Below are 18,362 nucleotides of genomic sequence, written 5' to 3'. Positions count from 1 at the left end.
CAAGTGCCAGGGCTGGGGAAGCTTTGGGGAAGGGGGGGGACACATCTGACCCCTGAGCTAAATCAACTGTCCCTCCTTGCTGTAAAAATCCTCGCAATAAGATGCTGTAGTGCAGCAGGAGCAACGCTCCGCAGACCCATCTCAGCAGCACGGAGATGCTGTTTAAATCTGGTTTGCCTGGCACAAAATCCTAGAGGGCAGGAGAAAAAAAAATAATCAAAGAAACCATGGAAACGCTCTCAATTTGCGCCCGCATCAGTAAACTTTTGCGAGATGAATTTTCAGGGTTGGCAGCATTGGCCTCCAGCCACCCGCATCTGCCTGGGGTCACCCTCGCCCCCTCCAAGTCCTCTCCACAGCGATTCAGCTGCAGGATCCCGAAAGTTATCAGGGCTTTTGTGAGCAATGAGAAGGAACATCCCTGTCTCGAGCCAAAAGCATCGCCGTGGTCCTGGTTGCAAGGAGCGAATGTGGATGATTTGTGCTGCAAATCCCTTTGGTCTGACGCCTGGAGCATCCCAAACTTCAGGCAGGTCCTGGAGATGCTCCACTACAGATCCCAAAACCCAAAGCAGGCAGTAGATCCCTCAACACAGCCCTGATAACCTATTCTTTGCCAGAAAAGAAGCCACGAGAGAGATACCTTCTCTAAAATATGACCTATCCCAAGCTGTGCAGAAAGCGAGGCAGCGAGGCTCGTGCCGGTGTTGGCGTGATGTCCCAAGCCACGTCTCTGCTCTTCAAGCATCCCACCGTGAGCCAGTCCCCAGAGAGGTACGGCTGGAGGAAGGTCAGGGCTGGCTGAGAAGTGCTGCTCGTCGCAGCATGGATGGCACCACTGTCACTCTTCCCCCCTCTAGGGACTCAGGGAGGACCCAAACGGCTCTTCCAAGAACAGCCAGAAGCTGCAAACAAATCTGATCTAACTTCTACAGCATCAGGGCTTGCGTGAAGGCTCCGGTTCAAAATTAAAGCCACGTTAATTCAATTTATCTGAATTCAATTTGGAAATGGAAAGAGATCAGCGGAATTAAGGCGGCTTTAATGAGGAAGAAAAGCAGTGGCATGGAAATTCAATGCCACCGAGACCACCTGCACCTCTGGCTAATTTGGATTAATGCTACAGACATGCCTCAGCTCCCCCCGCGGTGATGCCCAGAGGGAGGGTGAGCATCCAGCACCTCGGGCACGGCAGAGGTTGGTCCCTGAGCTCCCACCACACACCGTCGGCTTTTCCTTTTCCCAAACCACAGTCCCCTGGAGAGGGGCTTCTTCTGGCCACCAACCGATGGTTTTCCCTCGCATCCACCATTTGATGGCAGGGGTTGGTACCCACCACTTCATAACAGCACGAAAGAGCCCTGCTGGGAAACAAATAATAAATTGCAATCCAAATGGGCTGGGTGTGAAGGAAACAGGCTTGAGAACTTTTTCTGCATGACCTAGATCAAAAGTCTTGCTTGTAGCCCGTGGTTTTTATCAAGTTAAATAATAGCAGCCCATAATACTATGTGATAGTCTCCTAAGTGGATTGAAGCCTCAAGCTTTATAGATTTCATGCTGCTGCTTAGTGGAATTTTATAGCGTGTTTCTCATCCCCCTTTTTTTATTCAGCGTGTTACTTGATTAATTGGTATGAAATGTTCGTCTTTATCCCACAATTTCTGAAACACAAACGCAGAACTCTCTGATTGTATTTCTTATTTACAGCCCTGTAGCCTGAGTGATTTCCAATTTACTGTGCTGCTATATTAGGTCACTATATAATACCTTGGGCCACTCCAGAAAGATTAACCAGAAGTGGATTCCCTTTCCAATCAAATAGTCACCGCTATAAATTAGAGTTTCTTTTACTATATTTGATTGCATTTCTGCCGCTTTCCCTATCAAGTGCAATAAAACAAACACCCTCCGCAGCCCCGCCACTCCCTGGCGCCTAATCTTGTGAGACAAAGATGCGTAACCGCAGAATTTGGGAGACTCCGTGCCATATGTACGAGTGGCTGCAGCTTCCACCTACGCTACTCCGAGTCTGTGGTTTGCCGTTTCCCTCTTGGTTACTGGGAAGAGTTTTCCCTGGTATAAATCTTTCCATCTTGCATTTTACGTCCATGCAGGATTGCTGTTTTTTTTGTTTGTTTGCATCACAATTCCCACCTGGAATATCTAACGCTTTCTTTAAAGCACAAAGATGATGTGAAGACTTCAGCCACAAATTATTTTCCCAACTCTTTTCATGTCTGGTACGCTCATGGTTAAAGTAAAATACCAGAAAATATAAACTCTAGAAGTGTAAAATTCAAAAGACACAGATTTCCATCTCTTTTTCTTTTTATCGTCGTTTTTTTCCACGCGCCTCATGATTTTGACAGTCCTGACACAATATTTTTGCACACCCAAAGATGGCAAGGCTGCCTGATGCCATGACATCCAGACACAGTCAAAATACCCTTTTCTTTGCACTTGAAAATCAAGACTGAAACAGTCTGTGTATGCTCGCTATTCCAAAATTAGACTGCACATAAATTTAACATGTTCAAATAATGGGCTTGCATATGCAGACAGTCAAGCAAAAGGTGTATTTTTCTATTACAAGCAACTTGTTAGACAAGGTGTTTCAGCTTCCCAAGATATTAATGGATACTCGGTAAAGGTCTTTTTAGAATGACAATACACTTCATTTTGTTTGCCGAGTCAGTAACAATTAAATCAGTTTTTGTATTACAAAGCATATGCCAATGTGACATGGTGGCGGCAGCTCCCGGAGCAGCCCTATCCCAAGCTACGAACCAATATTTTCCTTCTTCACTTCTTATTTGAATTGCAAAGAACAGTTTAAAAAAGAAAGCTGAGATCCTGAGGCATGCAGCCAGCAGCAAAATCAGGATTTTTTCAGTCCATGCGCCAACTATTTTCATGCAGGGCTGTGAAGGAGAATGCGGTTTTATGGCATCTCCAAATCTGGAGCAAAAAGCAAAGCAGCTACGAGACTAAATACAGAATAAGATGTCACCGTTTGAACTTGGCATTGATAAAAATCAGCCCTGCATCCAACAGAACCACAACTGCTCTGTGCCAACGAGGGTCTGAGGGAGCCAGGGTGCAGGAGAAAAGGTGCCATGGGGTATCCTGGTCATGGCTGGGATGGAGACGCAGTAAACTGGGGCCTGGAGGGTTCTTTAGGTGGTTGTTTTCTCTGGGACAGACCCTTGCAGGAAGCATGAGCCAAGGCCACCACGATGGGCCAGAGAAATGCATATTCTTCCATGTGAAGACCTCCCTGTGGTGATGGGAGAGGTTGGTCCACTTTCAGCGTTTGTGAAGCCCTAATGGGGTGCAAACACCGTGCCTGAGACAGCAGCTCGGTGGGGACGGCTTCCAGATAGCTCTGGGAAAACTTGGATTAACATGGGACAACCAGCTGGGAAAGGAAATGGTTTGAGCAGCCACATTTGAGGGACACTGCAGAAGTTGGAAACTGGAGAAAAAAGGTCAAGTAACTCAACCACACAAAAATCATTGCCTAGGAGGCAACTAAAAGAGCAGTTGCTGGGTACAGGATGGCTACTGGGAGAACGGAGCCGCAAAACTAGTCTGTAGAAATATCTAAAGAGTTAAAAGATAAGGAGTGAATGGAACAATTCAGGTTATAATGCAGATATTAACTCACTGGGAGGAAAAAACTCAACTCCTTCCGTCCTGGAGGTATCCCTATGGCTGGACCTCCCCATGCCTACACGTGGCTTTGGCACTGTAACGTGAAGATCTCACCCCACGTCCGCCCTCATCCCTCTCCATAGCAAGGGTTGAAGTTCACTGCTAAGAGCTCTGTGCCCTTGACAAAGCTTTCCATTGGAGAGCCAAGTTTGCGCAGTCCCAGCGGTAGCAGCTGAGGAGATTTAATTCCAAACACATTTACATTATTATGCAAATATTTGGAAATCATCAACTCCTTCACTTACCTACTAAGAGCTGAGTTAAGTGTTTCCATGGGAACAGCAACTATTAACCACTATAGTTAATATTTTTATTCTGGTAGTGTCCAGAGAGCTCAATGAAGATTGAAGACAGCTTGTACAAGGTGCTGTACGAATGTGGAGGATAAAAACATCCCTTGTTGAAAGGCAGAGATTAATGTTTTATGAGCTTCAAAGTCAAGTACCAGTTCTACATGGACCTGTAAGAACATGGCCAAATTTGCTTGCAACGAGTCCAGGAGCTTCTCCTATACAGTTTAACCAAATCAAGAACCCTATTTATATAGTTTTGCCTTGAATCTTACAGCATTTCATGGTCAGGTAGAGATCTTAACAACTATCCTAGGGCAATCCAGCCCCATAACATCAACTCGGTTCTAGGAACATGAGAATCCCTCCCTATGACTCTAATCTTTAGCTGAGTGGAAATTTAAATTAAATACCCATGAGATTAGCAGTGGTTAGGTCATGGGAGGGCAGGACATCATCAGGGGCATCTTGAAAATCAAAGGGGTACATTGCTTCCTTCCACATGTGCTCAAAAGTCAAGTCTGGACTCAAAAGACCCTAAAAGCCGCAAGATTTTTGAAAAAAATGAATGCACTTGGGGTTGCTTTTCTCCCCCTGCTCAGGGTTCAAGTCCACAGCCATGGCCAGGTTTCAAGCACCTCTGCCACATGCAGGGCTTGAAAGTTGTCTAAAGGGAGCGACCAGAGCAGAAGCTGCCATCCCACCTAACCTCTGGACAACAGTAATGCTCGTAGATGAGGAGGCACCAGACTGGAAACCTCCTCCCCACTGCCACAGGCTCCCCTGTCCAGATTCCCTGCCAGACAGCAAAAGCGAGACCTAGTTGATCCTCGTCCCTCATCTTTTGTCCTCCCAGCTTACTTCTCCACTTGCCTCTTTCTTTTTTTTGTCTCCTGTGTAACAAGTCCGGTTTACCCAGCTGAGACCGATCCGCCTTTCCCAGCATCGCAGCGATAGAAAAGCACAGCTCTAAAGGCAGCGCATTTCTGGATGGGTTCCTCCTAAAGTGCGTCCAAAAGGCAGCTCCAAACAGCAAGCCTAAAGCAAGAAGGGTGTGACATAAGGTCTGTGTCTCCATGAGGAGCCTCAGAGGGGTCCAAAACCCAATGAGGTTGTACATATAGAGCTTGTGGTGTGGCTGTTCATGCCTGCTACATCCCCAAGCTGTCGACATGGTGGTTTCCTGCCCCCAGGAGCTCCCCCAAGGCAGCCCGTAAGTGATAAAGCATCAGAGGTAGAAGATGCACTTCATCTTCCCACTCTGTACCGTGAACCTGTTTTGCCTTTAAAAGGACAAGACTCCAAACAAATGCAACAAGTCAGAAATTATTATTTCAAATCACCGTCTCCTCCCCCTCACCCCGGCCAGATCAGGCTGACTTTGAGTACGAGCTAAAAACTGGAAGGCAAAGCTCTTGCTATAAAAGCCTGTGCAATTTTAAATGATTGACGGGACTGTGGGAATCTGTTTAAAAAACACAAATAAATTTTAAGTTTTGAATGAATGCAACCAACTCTCCCCTTTGCTATTGAGCCGAAGTTTGAAAGGTGCTTGAAGGGACTCACTTGCACAGGATGACAGAGCAACGGCAACACAAAACTGTAAGTGATATTTGCTCCTCTCCTTTTCCCGATACCCAAAAATAAACACAGACAACCTCATCCTGAAAAACTCCCACTGCAACGCTCTGCCTTGCAACTGCCAAAGAAACAGAGTGGCTGGCAATTTTTCCAACGCTTTTGAATGTTTTGTTTAAAATGTCAACGGGGGTTCATGAAAACAGCAGCCGCCACTGCTGAAGAACTGATAAGGCTTGCTGTAAACGGGTGGCTTTGGTGGCACATGCCACTCCTCACGCTGTCCCCTGCCCGTGCCACCCCTCTTGCAGAGCCCAGCCTCCTACCAGCCGTTTTTGCAGCAGGGTTCGTTAAAGAAACTGGCACCAGCATTGCCAGCAACTTTGACCATGGCAGCTCAGTCGGGATGACGGGAGCTGCTGAGCTGCCCTTGCAGCAGGCAGCGTTTCCACATCCACTCCCAGTGCTGCCGTCCCAATCCACGAGACCTACGAGACAGCACACAGCCCCAGCCTTTCTGATCAGCACCTTCTGCCCTTCTCTGTGCCAGGACTAGAGGGCTGCAGTGCAGCACGCTGGCTCTTCAGAAGATGCCTCACCCAGTTGGGTTCGTTAAGGGACAGATGTCGTCCATCCCAAATGCTTTGAGTGCAATGAGCCGAGCCCTTGGTCCACCGAGGCAGCCCTAACCCACGCAAAGACAACAATTAGGGCAACGAACGTCCCCAGATTTCAAGGAGGAGGAAAACACAGACGGCAGCTGGAGGTCCACCTTGAACGTGGCCTCCCAAAAATGCCTTTCTAGGGAAGAGGGACATGCTGGAGCATCTGAAGGAGACACCGCACCTCCTGTCACCCACAAATGCCCACCATTGTCCCAGGACAGGTGACGACACTCCAGTTTGGCATCCCAAACTTTGGTGCCGAGACACCCAAGTCCAGCACTCACTGATGAACTGAACTATGGAAATGCTGGTCCCAACTGGCAGCTGCAGACACCGAGAAGAAAGGCAACTCACTTCTGTACAGACTGAGCTCCTCTTGCTTTCAAGAGCTGGTTTAGACACTAGATGGGAAGGATGGGATGGTCTTTCCAGAAAAAACACCAGTACATGCATGTTTGCAGGAAGAAAAAGAAGGTCTTACCTGTTTCTCCCCATATTGGCAAATATTCATCCTGCTGTATGTCTAGCATGATTTCCAGTCCGTTGCCTGTCCCACCCTTAACCGTGGTAAGAAGAGGCCGTCCTTCTTCTCCTGAGTTAAACATGTAGCATTTCCCATATTTTGTAAACACCTGCGAGGAGAGAAGAGAGAAATAATATATTTCCCATATAATCAACACCTCTTCCCACCTGAACGCGGGCAGAGAGATGAGAAATGGCCACACACCACAGCTTGGAGGGGAAATGTCCGCAGATAAATCTAACCCAGTTTAATCATTTAGCGTATCGTGTTCTCCTTACAGAAAATAAAAGATGGAAGAGAGAAAGGGAAAGCTGTTGTAGGGCAGCTAACATATGTCTTCAGCAGTTCACCAGAGTCATATCATGTTAAGTCTCTGAGAAACACACGTACACGCTGTGTTTGAGCTTGTACTAAAATATAATGCAATTCCCCGGTTTTGTGTGAGGCACCTCTGTCCACCACTGCTGCATGCTCACAGCTGCAGACCTAGAGCTGGGCTCATCCTCAAAGGATGGAAACGCCGGCACTGAAGCCCATGCTTACTCCATGCTCACCCAGCTGCTGAATATCAAACCCTGTAGGCACAGCTCACGCCCACTGCTTTCCACCCAAAGGGAGCGATGTGAACGATTCCTGTGCTCTCCCGACACAAAAAAATACAATATCCCATTAATTCCTCACTCTACCACTACCCAGCAAATAGTAAGAGTTAAAAACACTTGGGCAAATGAGGAAAGATTTCCTCCATCATTTTTGCACTTCTTTAGTCTCATTTTGGCCCATCTCTCGAAAGAAACTCTGGGCAAAGCCCGGGTGGGGGCTTCCAGGCCACCACCAGCTCCGCAAAGCAGGGATGACACAGGTTTCCAAGTGGGGTGGCTTTTGGTGGGGCAGCAGAGATATCACATCTTTGATGCGGTGGCATTGACGGTCTCAGGCATTGGCCAGTCCTGCGCTCAGCCTTCCTCTGAACTGGGAGAACATATGGAAAATGAAAGATTAAAACACAACAAGTGCCTCCTCTGCCTTGCACTGACAGACTGGGGGACATGCAGATGTGCAGAACTTCTTCCAGTAGTGAAAGAGGATAAAATGGCTCACAGCCATTTAGAAATCCCCCAACCATTGCACGTGGTGAGTTCTGACAAGCGCCAGCGTGAAATGGGGAGCATGAGTTGTCTTCGAGTCACTCTGCTGCTTCACGGCTCCAGAAAGTCCAGGTTTTGCAATCAGTAAGCAACCGGCAAACACCAGTAATGAATATTCAGAACGAAGGGAGTCCAACACCAAGCGGCACACTGGCTGCAGTCCCGTCAGAGATCACAAGTCACTAATGCAGTTGCTGAGATCATAAGACCCCAAGATGATTCATAAAACTAAACAGAAGCGGGAGTCATCAGCAATTTATTCCTCTCAAATATTGACATATGCCTTATAATCACAGCATCAGGGAGGCAGGTGAAAAAAGAGAAATACGAAATCATATTCAAGTTTAACACCTTCCATTGGAGCAAAAAGGATGCAGAGAATATGAAGCGTTTGCAGGAAAAAAAAAAATGCCCTTTAAAAAAGATTTTATATCCAAGTGAAAAACCCATTTTAATACTTGACTGACCTATTAAACCATTCAAGCTGGAAAGATAAGCTAAACAACAGTAAGCCTGTGTTCGCAGCCCGCGCCCCGTAGATGGGTTTTCCCAGATAGGCTCTGAAGGCAGAAGTCAAAAATTTCTAATTAGGCTAGTTTAAAATACAGCAAGAAGGAAACCTGCATTACTGAAAATCACAGGAAAACAAGCAAGCTTGTATCGAGAGCAACAGCGCACTGTAAAAGCTGAACAAGGATTTAGATGCTGATGTACCCAGTGCAGTCTTTAGCCAAATAAATCCAGGCAATTTTATGGGGCTTTTTATATGGCCCTTTGCAGCTGTAAAAATTTAAGTGTAAAACCTACAGTTAGGGCATGTTTATCCAACAAACATGATCTAAAGTGACAGGGGCCTGAGGCTCACTTCAGCTGCATGTCTGGGACCCCAGTCCCAGAAAAAGAAACCAAACGGTGACTTGAAAAGGAATAGACTCCCATTCCTCCATCCCCCCGCTCCACCCTCAGCAAGTGACCATCAAAGTCCACGAAAGGCTGCTGGCCATGGCCAAGAGCTCATCTGCCACGACCTTGGCAGATGTTTCTCTTGCACAGCAGGAGAAGATGGGAAACGTGTCCAGCCACACAAAACCTGGGATGTGTTGACACATGTATGGAAGAAATGCAAGTGCTTCCCAGCCCCACATCTGCTCCTGAGCAGTGGCAAGCCCCAAGAACCATCTGAGACACAGCTTAAATCCAGGTGTTGTTGGTATCATCTACATCGCTCCTAGGACTCTGCAAGGAAACATTTCCAAGGAAGCCTGATGATTTTCTGCTGCTCTTTAGAACGGAATCATTTAGGTTGGAAAGGACCTTTAAGATCATCGAGTCCAACCGTTAACCTAGCACTGCCAAGTCCACCACTAAACCATGTCCCTAAGCACCACATCTACACATTTTCTAAATATCTCCAGGGATGACGACTCAACCACCTCCCTGAGCAGCCTGTTCCAATGCTTGACAGCCTTTTTGGTGAAGAAATTTTTCCTAATATCCAATCTAAACCTCCCTTGGCGCAGCATGAGGCCCTTTCCTCTTGTCCTGTAACCTGTTACTTGGGAGAAGAGACCGACCCCCACCTCGCTCCTTTCAGGTAGCTCCAGAGAGTGATAAGATCTACCCTCAGCATCCTCTTCTCCAAGCTAAACAACCTCAGTTCCCTCAGCCTCATAAGACTTGTGCTCCAGGCCCCTCACCAGCTTTGTTGCTCTTTTTTGGACACGCTCCAGCATGCCAATGTCTTTCCTGTAGTGAGGGGCCCAAAACTGAACACAGGATTCGAGGTGCAGCCTCACCGGTGCTGAGCACAGGGGGACGATCACTGCCCCAGTCCTGCTGGCCACACTATTTCTGACACAAGCCAGGGTGCTGTTGGCCTTCTTGGCCACCTGGGCACGCTGCCGGCTCACATCCAGCCGGCTGTCAACCAGCACCCCCAGGTCCTTTTCCGCCGGGCAGCTTTCCAGCCACTCTTCCCCAAGCCCGTAGCGCTGCATGGGGTTGTTGTGACCCAAGTGCAGGACCCAGCACTGAGCCTTGAATTTCGTACACTGGCCTCAGCCCATCGATCCAGCCTGTCCAGATCCCTCTGTAGAGCCTTCCTACCCTCCAGCAGATCAACACTTCTGCCCAGCTTGGTGTCATCTGCAAACTTACTGAGGGTGCGCTCGATCCCCTCGTCCATATCACTGATAGGGCCACCAGCAAGCACAGATCCCCATTAAGGCTCCTGGTGCATATCCAGCCTTTTATCTCTGCAAATCAGGCAGTTACTTACAGCTTATTACAGCCAAATGCCACACCAGAACCATGATTGTGATATGACAGAGAACATGAACACGTCCTAATGAGGAATCAGGCATCTTTGCTGGAGTACCCAGAGCTAGCATACAGCATGAAGACTCTGGGGTAGGGTCACCACCAGGCTCAGTGGCTAAGCAAAGAACCAGTGCTCAAGAGGAGACCAACAAGGTATAGACACATCAGCAAACAGCACAGACCAGGAGAAGACCTATAGAGCAAAACAGCTGGGGAGGACGACCAAAATGCTAGACTTGATTCAGGGCTTTTTATTCCTTTGGACCAGCTTGAGCCCAATTCCATGCACTGGGTCCCCATTTGGGCTGGAGCACATCTTTCCATTAAGTTTCATCCACAAGGAGTTGAGCCCAAGTGCACCAAGACAGCTCCTCAATGTAAACCAAACCACAGAAAGTGAGGATAGTTGGGAGATTCACTCCCAAAGCACGCTTCTGATCCAACTAAACTCCATGTAGATGCCTCCACTTGGGATTTGAGCTGGCTGCACGCTGCTCCCACTGCTCACCTCTAGCAGCCCCCACCGGGAGAGCAGCACCAGGGCTAAGAGGACCCAGGCCTGAAAGCACAAAGAATTGAAAATCAAAGAGAATAAACTGAGGATGAAGAAATGATGGCCTTTCCCTGCAGGACAAGCTTGCTCACAGGGATCCTATGGGAAAGGCAGTTGTGAGCGATAAGCAGTATTAATGCTTAAGCAGCGACCAGGGATGCCTTCTGGCAATCTTCTACTAGGCTTAGCCCTGCTCCCAGGCAGAAATGAGTCACAAATACATCAAACAAATAAATAAGACAGGCAAAAAAAAAAGGGAAAGAAAGAATGAAAGGAAGGGAGGAAAGTCACTCTGCTCACTGCAGCTAGAGAACCTCCCTACCAGCCCCTGAAGAAGCCCCTAGAAGACCTCTTGCTAGCTCCTGCACTACAGTCCCAGCAGCCACCACCCTACTATACACAACGTGCCAGACATAACAGCAGCTTCACCTCTATGTACCACCTCTCCACATCCCAGAAAACACACCCCATCCATCCTGCTCTCCACTGACGCTGAATGGAGCAAGCACCTTTCTGAACATGGACACGGTGTTTAACCTCGGCTCAAAACCACCAGCGGCCGTTTCACAGCGATGAAGGCTTTGAGGGCAACGGCCTTGCTTAGGAGGGAACTGCGGAGAGCCAGTGGGCATTCAGGAAAGCCCCGCAGGGTTCATTTTTCCTCCAGAGCACAGATCCCACAGGATGCCCATGCCCCCTTGCCAGCTACCTTCTGCCTCAAACCCTGGGCAGGCTCCTTCCACCTCCTCTACCGGGAGAGATCCTGGTGCCTATATGGACAGTCCCCTACCAAACTATACATAAATGCCATATATATAAATATATGGCATCCCCATATATAAAATTGCCCTGCACGCAGCCGAGCCATGCACAGCAGGGCTTAGCCGTGGTGCTCAATGCCCAGCCGCGGCGGCAGACTACGGCACTGGACAACCACAGTTACCTCTCTCTCGAGACCCTCAGCCACCAGGTTTTCCAGCTTTCCCTAAGAAGCTATAAAAGACTATTTATAATAGCATTTAGAAAGACATTGCCAAGTTCAAAAATCCATATGCATTCATTTCAACTCACATTAAACGGGGTTGTGCCGTTCCTCACCTTCTCATCTTTGCTATGAATGATAATTTAGGAAGATATAACTTTTTCAGGGGATCCTCTCTGTTTCAGGCTCTTTTGGGCCCCCTGATAGCAGGGAAGGATTCAGAGTGTTCTCAGATCACCAGGATAAAAGGATAGAGCTGTTCGGAAAGGACAACATCAGTATATACCAACTGCAGTGGTACACCTGAGACAGTAAACACGAGGCAAAGCAGAATGATTTAACCTCAGTTTATTTGTCTTAGGGGAAAACAGCACTGCTGGCTGTTAGTAATGTTTTAACTTGCAATAAAAAGAAGGTCCAGCACAAGCCAGAAACAAAAACCACAAACATGTACCTTGAGAATAGTCTATAAAAACACCATTTTTTTTCTCTGATGGATCACTGGTTACTTTTGACAGCTCCTCTGAAAATCCCCATTTAAGTACAAAGGTAAAGATGTTCACAATCTGTGAAATAGTATTTGTGTGACACAGTGAGCCCTTCTTTAGCATGTAAAGGGAAAAATTTGTATCCTGTGAAATTAAAAAGCAGAGCATGGGTATCTCAAACAGACTCCACGTACAAAACAGAAGACAACACCATCAAAAGCTCCGAGACATCAATGTATATCCTGCTGTGTGTCAAACCAATAGTCCAAAAAAGACTGATATTCAAAATGCAAGCAAGCCTGACTGGAGTAATAGAGAAAAAGGTATTTCACAGTTTATAACCAGCATACACAGGACAAGCATATCTGCTGATAAATTAGCCTTTCAATATGGAGCAAAATGATGGTAAAAGCAAGTAATTTTAAGTCTGTAAATTACTTTTCTAAATCCAGACAAAGATGCAGGCTAGAGCTCACTGACAAGGCAAGACATTAGTTGTCAGATTAAGGTATTAACCATTGAAAAGAGAGCAAATTAGCATCCTTCACAATCATTTTCTGCACAATTGTGGTACACAAAAATGAAAACAAAGAGACTTTCCAGACAGGTCCAGGAGAAGAGGAATATGAAGCTGAAAGGGCCTGGGGAGAACAGAGATGGGTTTGGGCAGGAACGCACATGAGATGACGGGAAAAAGATCCTGTTTAGGAGGAAAGAAGACCTTATTTCTGAGTTTTTGGCAGAGAGATACATTCCCATAGCTACCAGCTCTCCCGTGGCACCTGCTGAGCCGACAGTGGCATCGAGCCATGTCATTATTTCACTCGAGGTGCGAGGAACAGCACGGTCCGTTTGGCTCCATGCAAGCGCATCACGATAGTCCATTTGTTCACACCCTGGCAGGAGGTAGCAGTACATTATTTAAAATGAAATGATGGCTGCAAAGAGCAAATTGCAACGGATGCCTACAATAAACAGGTTTCTGAAGCGTCAAATCCCAGGGGGATCTCTTTCCAAAGGAGAACAAGACTGCAATGACAGCTTGCTAAGGAGGGAACTCACACCTAACGGGCAGAAAGGACTTCATCTCCCTTCCAAATGGAAATACAGAAGGAATCAAGTCCCTATCCCATGCAGAGGGGGATGCAAGCCTCTCCAGGGCATCCTCTTCATTGGAGAGGACTATGTACCTCACTCCTACAAAGACACTGGGGGAATACAAAAAAACTCACAGACCCATGGATTAAAAAGGTGACCTGGTCTGTCAGCCTCGAGAGACCATTAGGTACAGCTCTTTCAAACATTAACATAAACCAGGAGGGAAAATGCATACAGATGACATACTTTGGTACCTTCTCCTTCTCAAAGGGTAGCCATAGCTTTCTCTTTAAATCCAAGTTTATTTTGTATTATTGGAAACCTGGCACAGAAGCATGTCAGACAAGCAAAGTATTATCCATCCTTCATGGTGTCAGGTTTAATCTCGCAACAGAGAAGAGTAATAGGGATGGAGCTCCAGAAAGCAGAGCCATAAAAGTTGTCAGAGATGTGTTTACAAGGACAGGGTTTTCCTTTCGGCCTCCAAGACTGAGATATCCCAGTGGGGCTTGTCAAGCAACTCTGCAAGGCAAAGCAGGGAGATGTTTCCTTGAAATCAGTTCGATGTCTGCCCGCACCCCTCTGGGCACCGCTGTCGCACGACTGTATGGGAACAGCAGGGATGTCAGCTCTGGTTTTATACAAGCCTGCTGTTTTTAAATAAGAAGTTTTCAAGGTCCTACGTACCACCTGAGGCTAAGATAGTCTTGTGCTGGCATTAATGTTATTTCTTCTACAATCTAGCAGTGGCCAGCATCCCAAATGTAATAGTCTACCATTGCAACAAGCTGCTACATAATACATAACACTCCTAATACATCGATCTCCGCTTTCAAAACCAGTTTTTGCCACCGGACGGGACCGACTGTCTTTTTTAATTTGTTTATTTTATAGGATGGCATTAAATGTCGCCCAGTGGATCACAATTCATACACCTATATACTACCCTTCAAGAACAGTTAAACTCTAGCAGCACTAATGCAGAGGCATGACAGGCTAGTGCATTTAATTCACTAAGAGATATTGCCATTTTCTTCTTATTTGTGCAATCAGCCACTCCCTGTAATGGCATATTGGTGCAAGCATTTGTTTGAATGGTGAGTACTTATGGAGGGTCCTTATAGCTGGCATAAATCACCTCCACAGCGATCACTGCAATTTAGCACTGGTTGAGTGGATATTTAAAAAGAAATATAGCACTAATATTCTGGCAGCAAATGAATAAACTATAATGGTGAAGCTCCAAATATTTGAGAATTATGTTGGTCCATAAAGTAAGAAAACTGCTACCCTCTCTCTGATCCCCATCAAGCCCTAATTACTTCCACACATAACAAACTGACGCAGGACGATGCGACAGGAGCTCTGTCCCACCAGACTGTAATTTATTAGTCGCAGGGAACAATATCTGCATGCTCCCGCAAAGGTTCATCTCCCATATGAACACAAATTAACCCATGAACATCTCTTAATTTCCCAGGACTTGGTTTGCAGAACATCATCCACCGGTCCTTCAGTAACCCAATGCAGAACGCAATCCTCCACTTTTTACTGGTTTGGGTTTTTTTGCAGGGGGAGAGGGTGGGTTTTTTTTAACAAAAAGTTTCTCATCTCACAAAAATCAATGCCCCAGCAAAAGCGTGAGGCCACTCGGCATGTACAAATGTGCATTGCACACAGGTGAAATGAGGTCAACGGCCCGAGACACGCCAGGCTGGGACCGTGATATCACCAGACTCGGGTTGAACGAGGTCAGACAAGACAACAACCTGGACGATGCCCTCAGGAAGCAGCAGATGGTGTGGAAAGAGGAGAAAGGCGGGTGACGGCGTACTGCGTTCCTCCTTCGTGACCACCAAGGCTGTCCCTCCACGAGCAGCAACCCGTGGACGAGCTCTGCGCATCCGGGCAGTAGGAGCCCTGGAGCCTTTTAACAGGTGCCAGCATACGGCTTGAAGGCCAGGATTAATTTGGATAATAATTACAATCTGTCTTCCTAACCTCTCCCCACTGATTCATTTAATGAATTGTTCTTCATTACCCTTGCTGAACTCTCTACCGAGTAGCAGCGCAGCTCTGTCTCCAGCCCAGCAGCAGCTGCAGCTCTGGGAGTGACAACAGCAATATTACTGTATGGCCCTGCCAAAAATACCTCGAGAGTGTGCAACAGGAGCCCACGGATCCCCCCAGCGCTCATCCTTGTGAAGATACTCATGCAGGTGCTATGGAGCCTTAGCAAAGAGGGTGGATAAAACATCTGGATTGGAAAGGTCAGTGTCAAACCCAAACCCCTCCAGCTGAGAAAGGATATCATGTACCAAATGAGTTCTCTAGAAAATGCTGATCAACCATCTTCAGACCTCCCATGCACCTTAAAACCATCAAGCAGCCCTCCAAAGCCAAAGGAGGGACGGGGAAACGCTTGTGAGCTGGGCCATCCTGGTCATCCAGGGTGAGATTGGCTGGAGACTCCTCAGCCATGGCCTTCGGCCCCTCCATAACCCTCCTGAGATACTGAGAACCTGCAAGATGGTTCCTCCCCAGCCAATGCCAGAAGCGTTTGCTCCTTGCTGTAAAATTGTTCTCATGCCTGGAGCTTTTTAGGCCATTCCCTGCCTAGAAAGCCCAGCCTTTCTAAAGAGCTGGCGCAGGAGGAAGGCGTCAGCCTCATGAAAAGGACAAACAGCTCCAAATATTCCCAACGGGACAACTTCATCTCATGCCTTTTGCAAAGGAAAAGCAGCAACTACTCCCTGGTCCTTACACAGAGAAGATAAGTACTAAATGTTGTACTGAAACAGCATTTCTCTGTAGCCAGTGAAGCTTAAAACCGCAGGAGGTTTTTACTACTTACAGCCCTGAGTGTTACAACTTCTGCCTGAAGTGAAATATTTGGGGCACAAGAAAAAGTAAAGCCTGTCCCCAGCCAGCACAGGGCTTGGGGAGGAGCTCAGGACCAGCTTGGCCACCACGGCCGGCGTGAATGGCCATGGCCGTATGGTCGGGTGATGGTTTTGTGCCCCTTGCACACCAAGGGATTTGCACTGCAGGTTTTCGCTGGCATAGAACCAAGCCGTAATTCAGAGCACCACCATTTAGGCTCTTAAATTTTCTCTACAGTCAATTGAAAAAGATATTTCCATAATGCACTTCCGTGCACTTTAGTTGGACATGCTCAAAAGTTAGCACAAAGCACTCTTTTCGACTTTCTTGTGATGGCTACATCACTTGGAAGAGTGAACTTTGGAGAGGCTGCATGCACGGTGCCTTTCTTCTTTCACCCGCTGGCTGCACACAGACCTCCCAGCAACGCCCCACTGTTCTCCAGTGCAGAAAATCCCAGCAAGCAAAGCTGCTCTCCATTGCTGGTGCACACAAAGCAATTCCCCATCACTCGTGCATACACAACCATGCCCCGTCACTCGTGCACGTGCCATCAGCGTGGTGGCGAGTCTCATCTCGAGGACTCCCTTTGGGTGCGTGGAGCAGGGCAGGACAGGCAGCCATCATGTTTCTCACCTCCCGTGGGGAAAACGCAGCCTGTGGATAGGTAAAATAGGGATATCAGCAGTGTCTGACTCCACAGGAGCATGTGAGGACACCTGCATTCACGCCTGCGAGGTGCTCGGAAATTACAGTAATACGAGGAGCGCAGACATCGTAGCCATATTTATACCATCCTGCACCAAACGCAAACAGTGGGAGTTTCACTACAGATGGGAGTAAGCTGAATCAGGCCTGTAATTAGGTAAAACGCTATTGCTTTCAACACACCAGCTATGCAACCGCTACCTCGTAGACCAAGACGACCTCCAAGCATCGATTCACAGGAGGTGGCTGCTGCACTCATGGGGCAACCAGTGGACCAGAGCCATCTCCGTGCTTGCTCCCAGGACTGAGCACATCTGATCCCATTGTACTTTGCCTCTCTGCTCCCTACCACACGGATACATTATGGTAATACAGTATTTCATCATCCAGAGATATGGCAAACAAAGCAGCATTACCTACAGTAAGGTGTTGGCAGGTCTATCCCCAGCTGGAACTGTATTATACCCAGTGACAGCTGCAAAACAAATGGTCTCCTTACTGCAGGGAAAATATGAAAATAATGGCTAAAGTGGATTTCATCCCACTTAAATTCAGGCCTCTACAGTAAAACGTGGACCCAAAACCCGCTACCCAGACTCCTGCAATCAGTGGAGAAGGGCAAAGCAGAGAGGAAGGTACATATGGAGGTACATCTATAGGTACAGATAGATGTAAACTGAGAGGAAGTTTGTTTTAAGCCTAAGGCTGATGATGGGCAGGATTCATCACACCCAAGCATCTACTTCCCAGAGATGGATCCATCCACATGGGACAATGCAAGGGAGCACAGAGGCACACCTCTGCACAGCCACTTGTTTATAGCAAGGTATAAAAAGATCCTATGCTTGAAATTTAGAGTGTAATATATTGCAAAAAGAGAATTAGTAACCATAGTCCCTTCTTACTCAGCTGACTATCTATAGGAAGTTAAATCCTTTCGCTCTTTTTCCCCCCTTTTAGCTGGGCAGAGCCAGCAAAGCTGGGGACAGCGGCAGCCCTGTTTTCTGGCCCATGTTTCAGCCACAAACACTCACCCAAGAATGCAACTGCAGTTTTATATGACTGTCATCACTGAGGACACGACAAACTTAACTTTCTGATTCCAGGGTAAACTGGTACCGGCAAGCAGGGAAGAAAAATCATGCTTGTAAACGGGGCTGATTGGATCTCAAAATCACTGAGCAGCAGTAAACCAGGCATGATACGTTGGTATTTTTACAGTCACCTTTTAGAGCAGAGCAGCGCTGGAGGAGAACACGGGATGTGGTATCACAGCCCAGCATGGGCTGCACCTCAGCATCGCGGTCCCCGCCGAAGGTTGTGTGCAGCGAGATCTCCAGCCACGACAGCAGCGGGGCAAAGACGATGCTCTCAGCAAATCCACTTGACTCCCGCTGGGTTAATATAAAT

General features: G+C 47.4%; 1 protein-coding gene across 2 annotated transcripts in view; it reads right to left on the bottom strand.

The window, feature by feature from the left end:
• ASIC2 (acid sensing ion channel subunit 2) overlaps positions 1-18,362 on the bottom strand; it is a 515,609-nt gene that overhangs the window by 41,574 nt on the left and 455,673 nt on the right. For both annotated transcript variants that reach the window (XM_030022770.2, XM_030022771.2), the window contains exon 2: positions 6,732-6,882. In XM_030022770.2, coding sequence (XP_029878630.1) covers positions 6,732-6,882 — 151 coding nt within the window. The remainder of the gene's footprint in view (positions 1-6,731; positions 6,883-18,362) is intronic.

This window comes from Aquila chrysaetos, chromosome 8, assembly GCF_900496995.4.
Source record: "Aquila chrysaetos chrysaetos chromosome 8, bAquChr1.4, whole genome shotgun sequence".
Classification (NCBI taxonomy): Eukaryota; Metazoa; Chordata; class Aves; order Accipitriformes; family Accipitridae; genus Aquila; species Aquila chrysaetos.
This window is presented reverse-complemented; position numbering and strand designations above follow the sequence as displayed.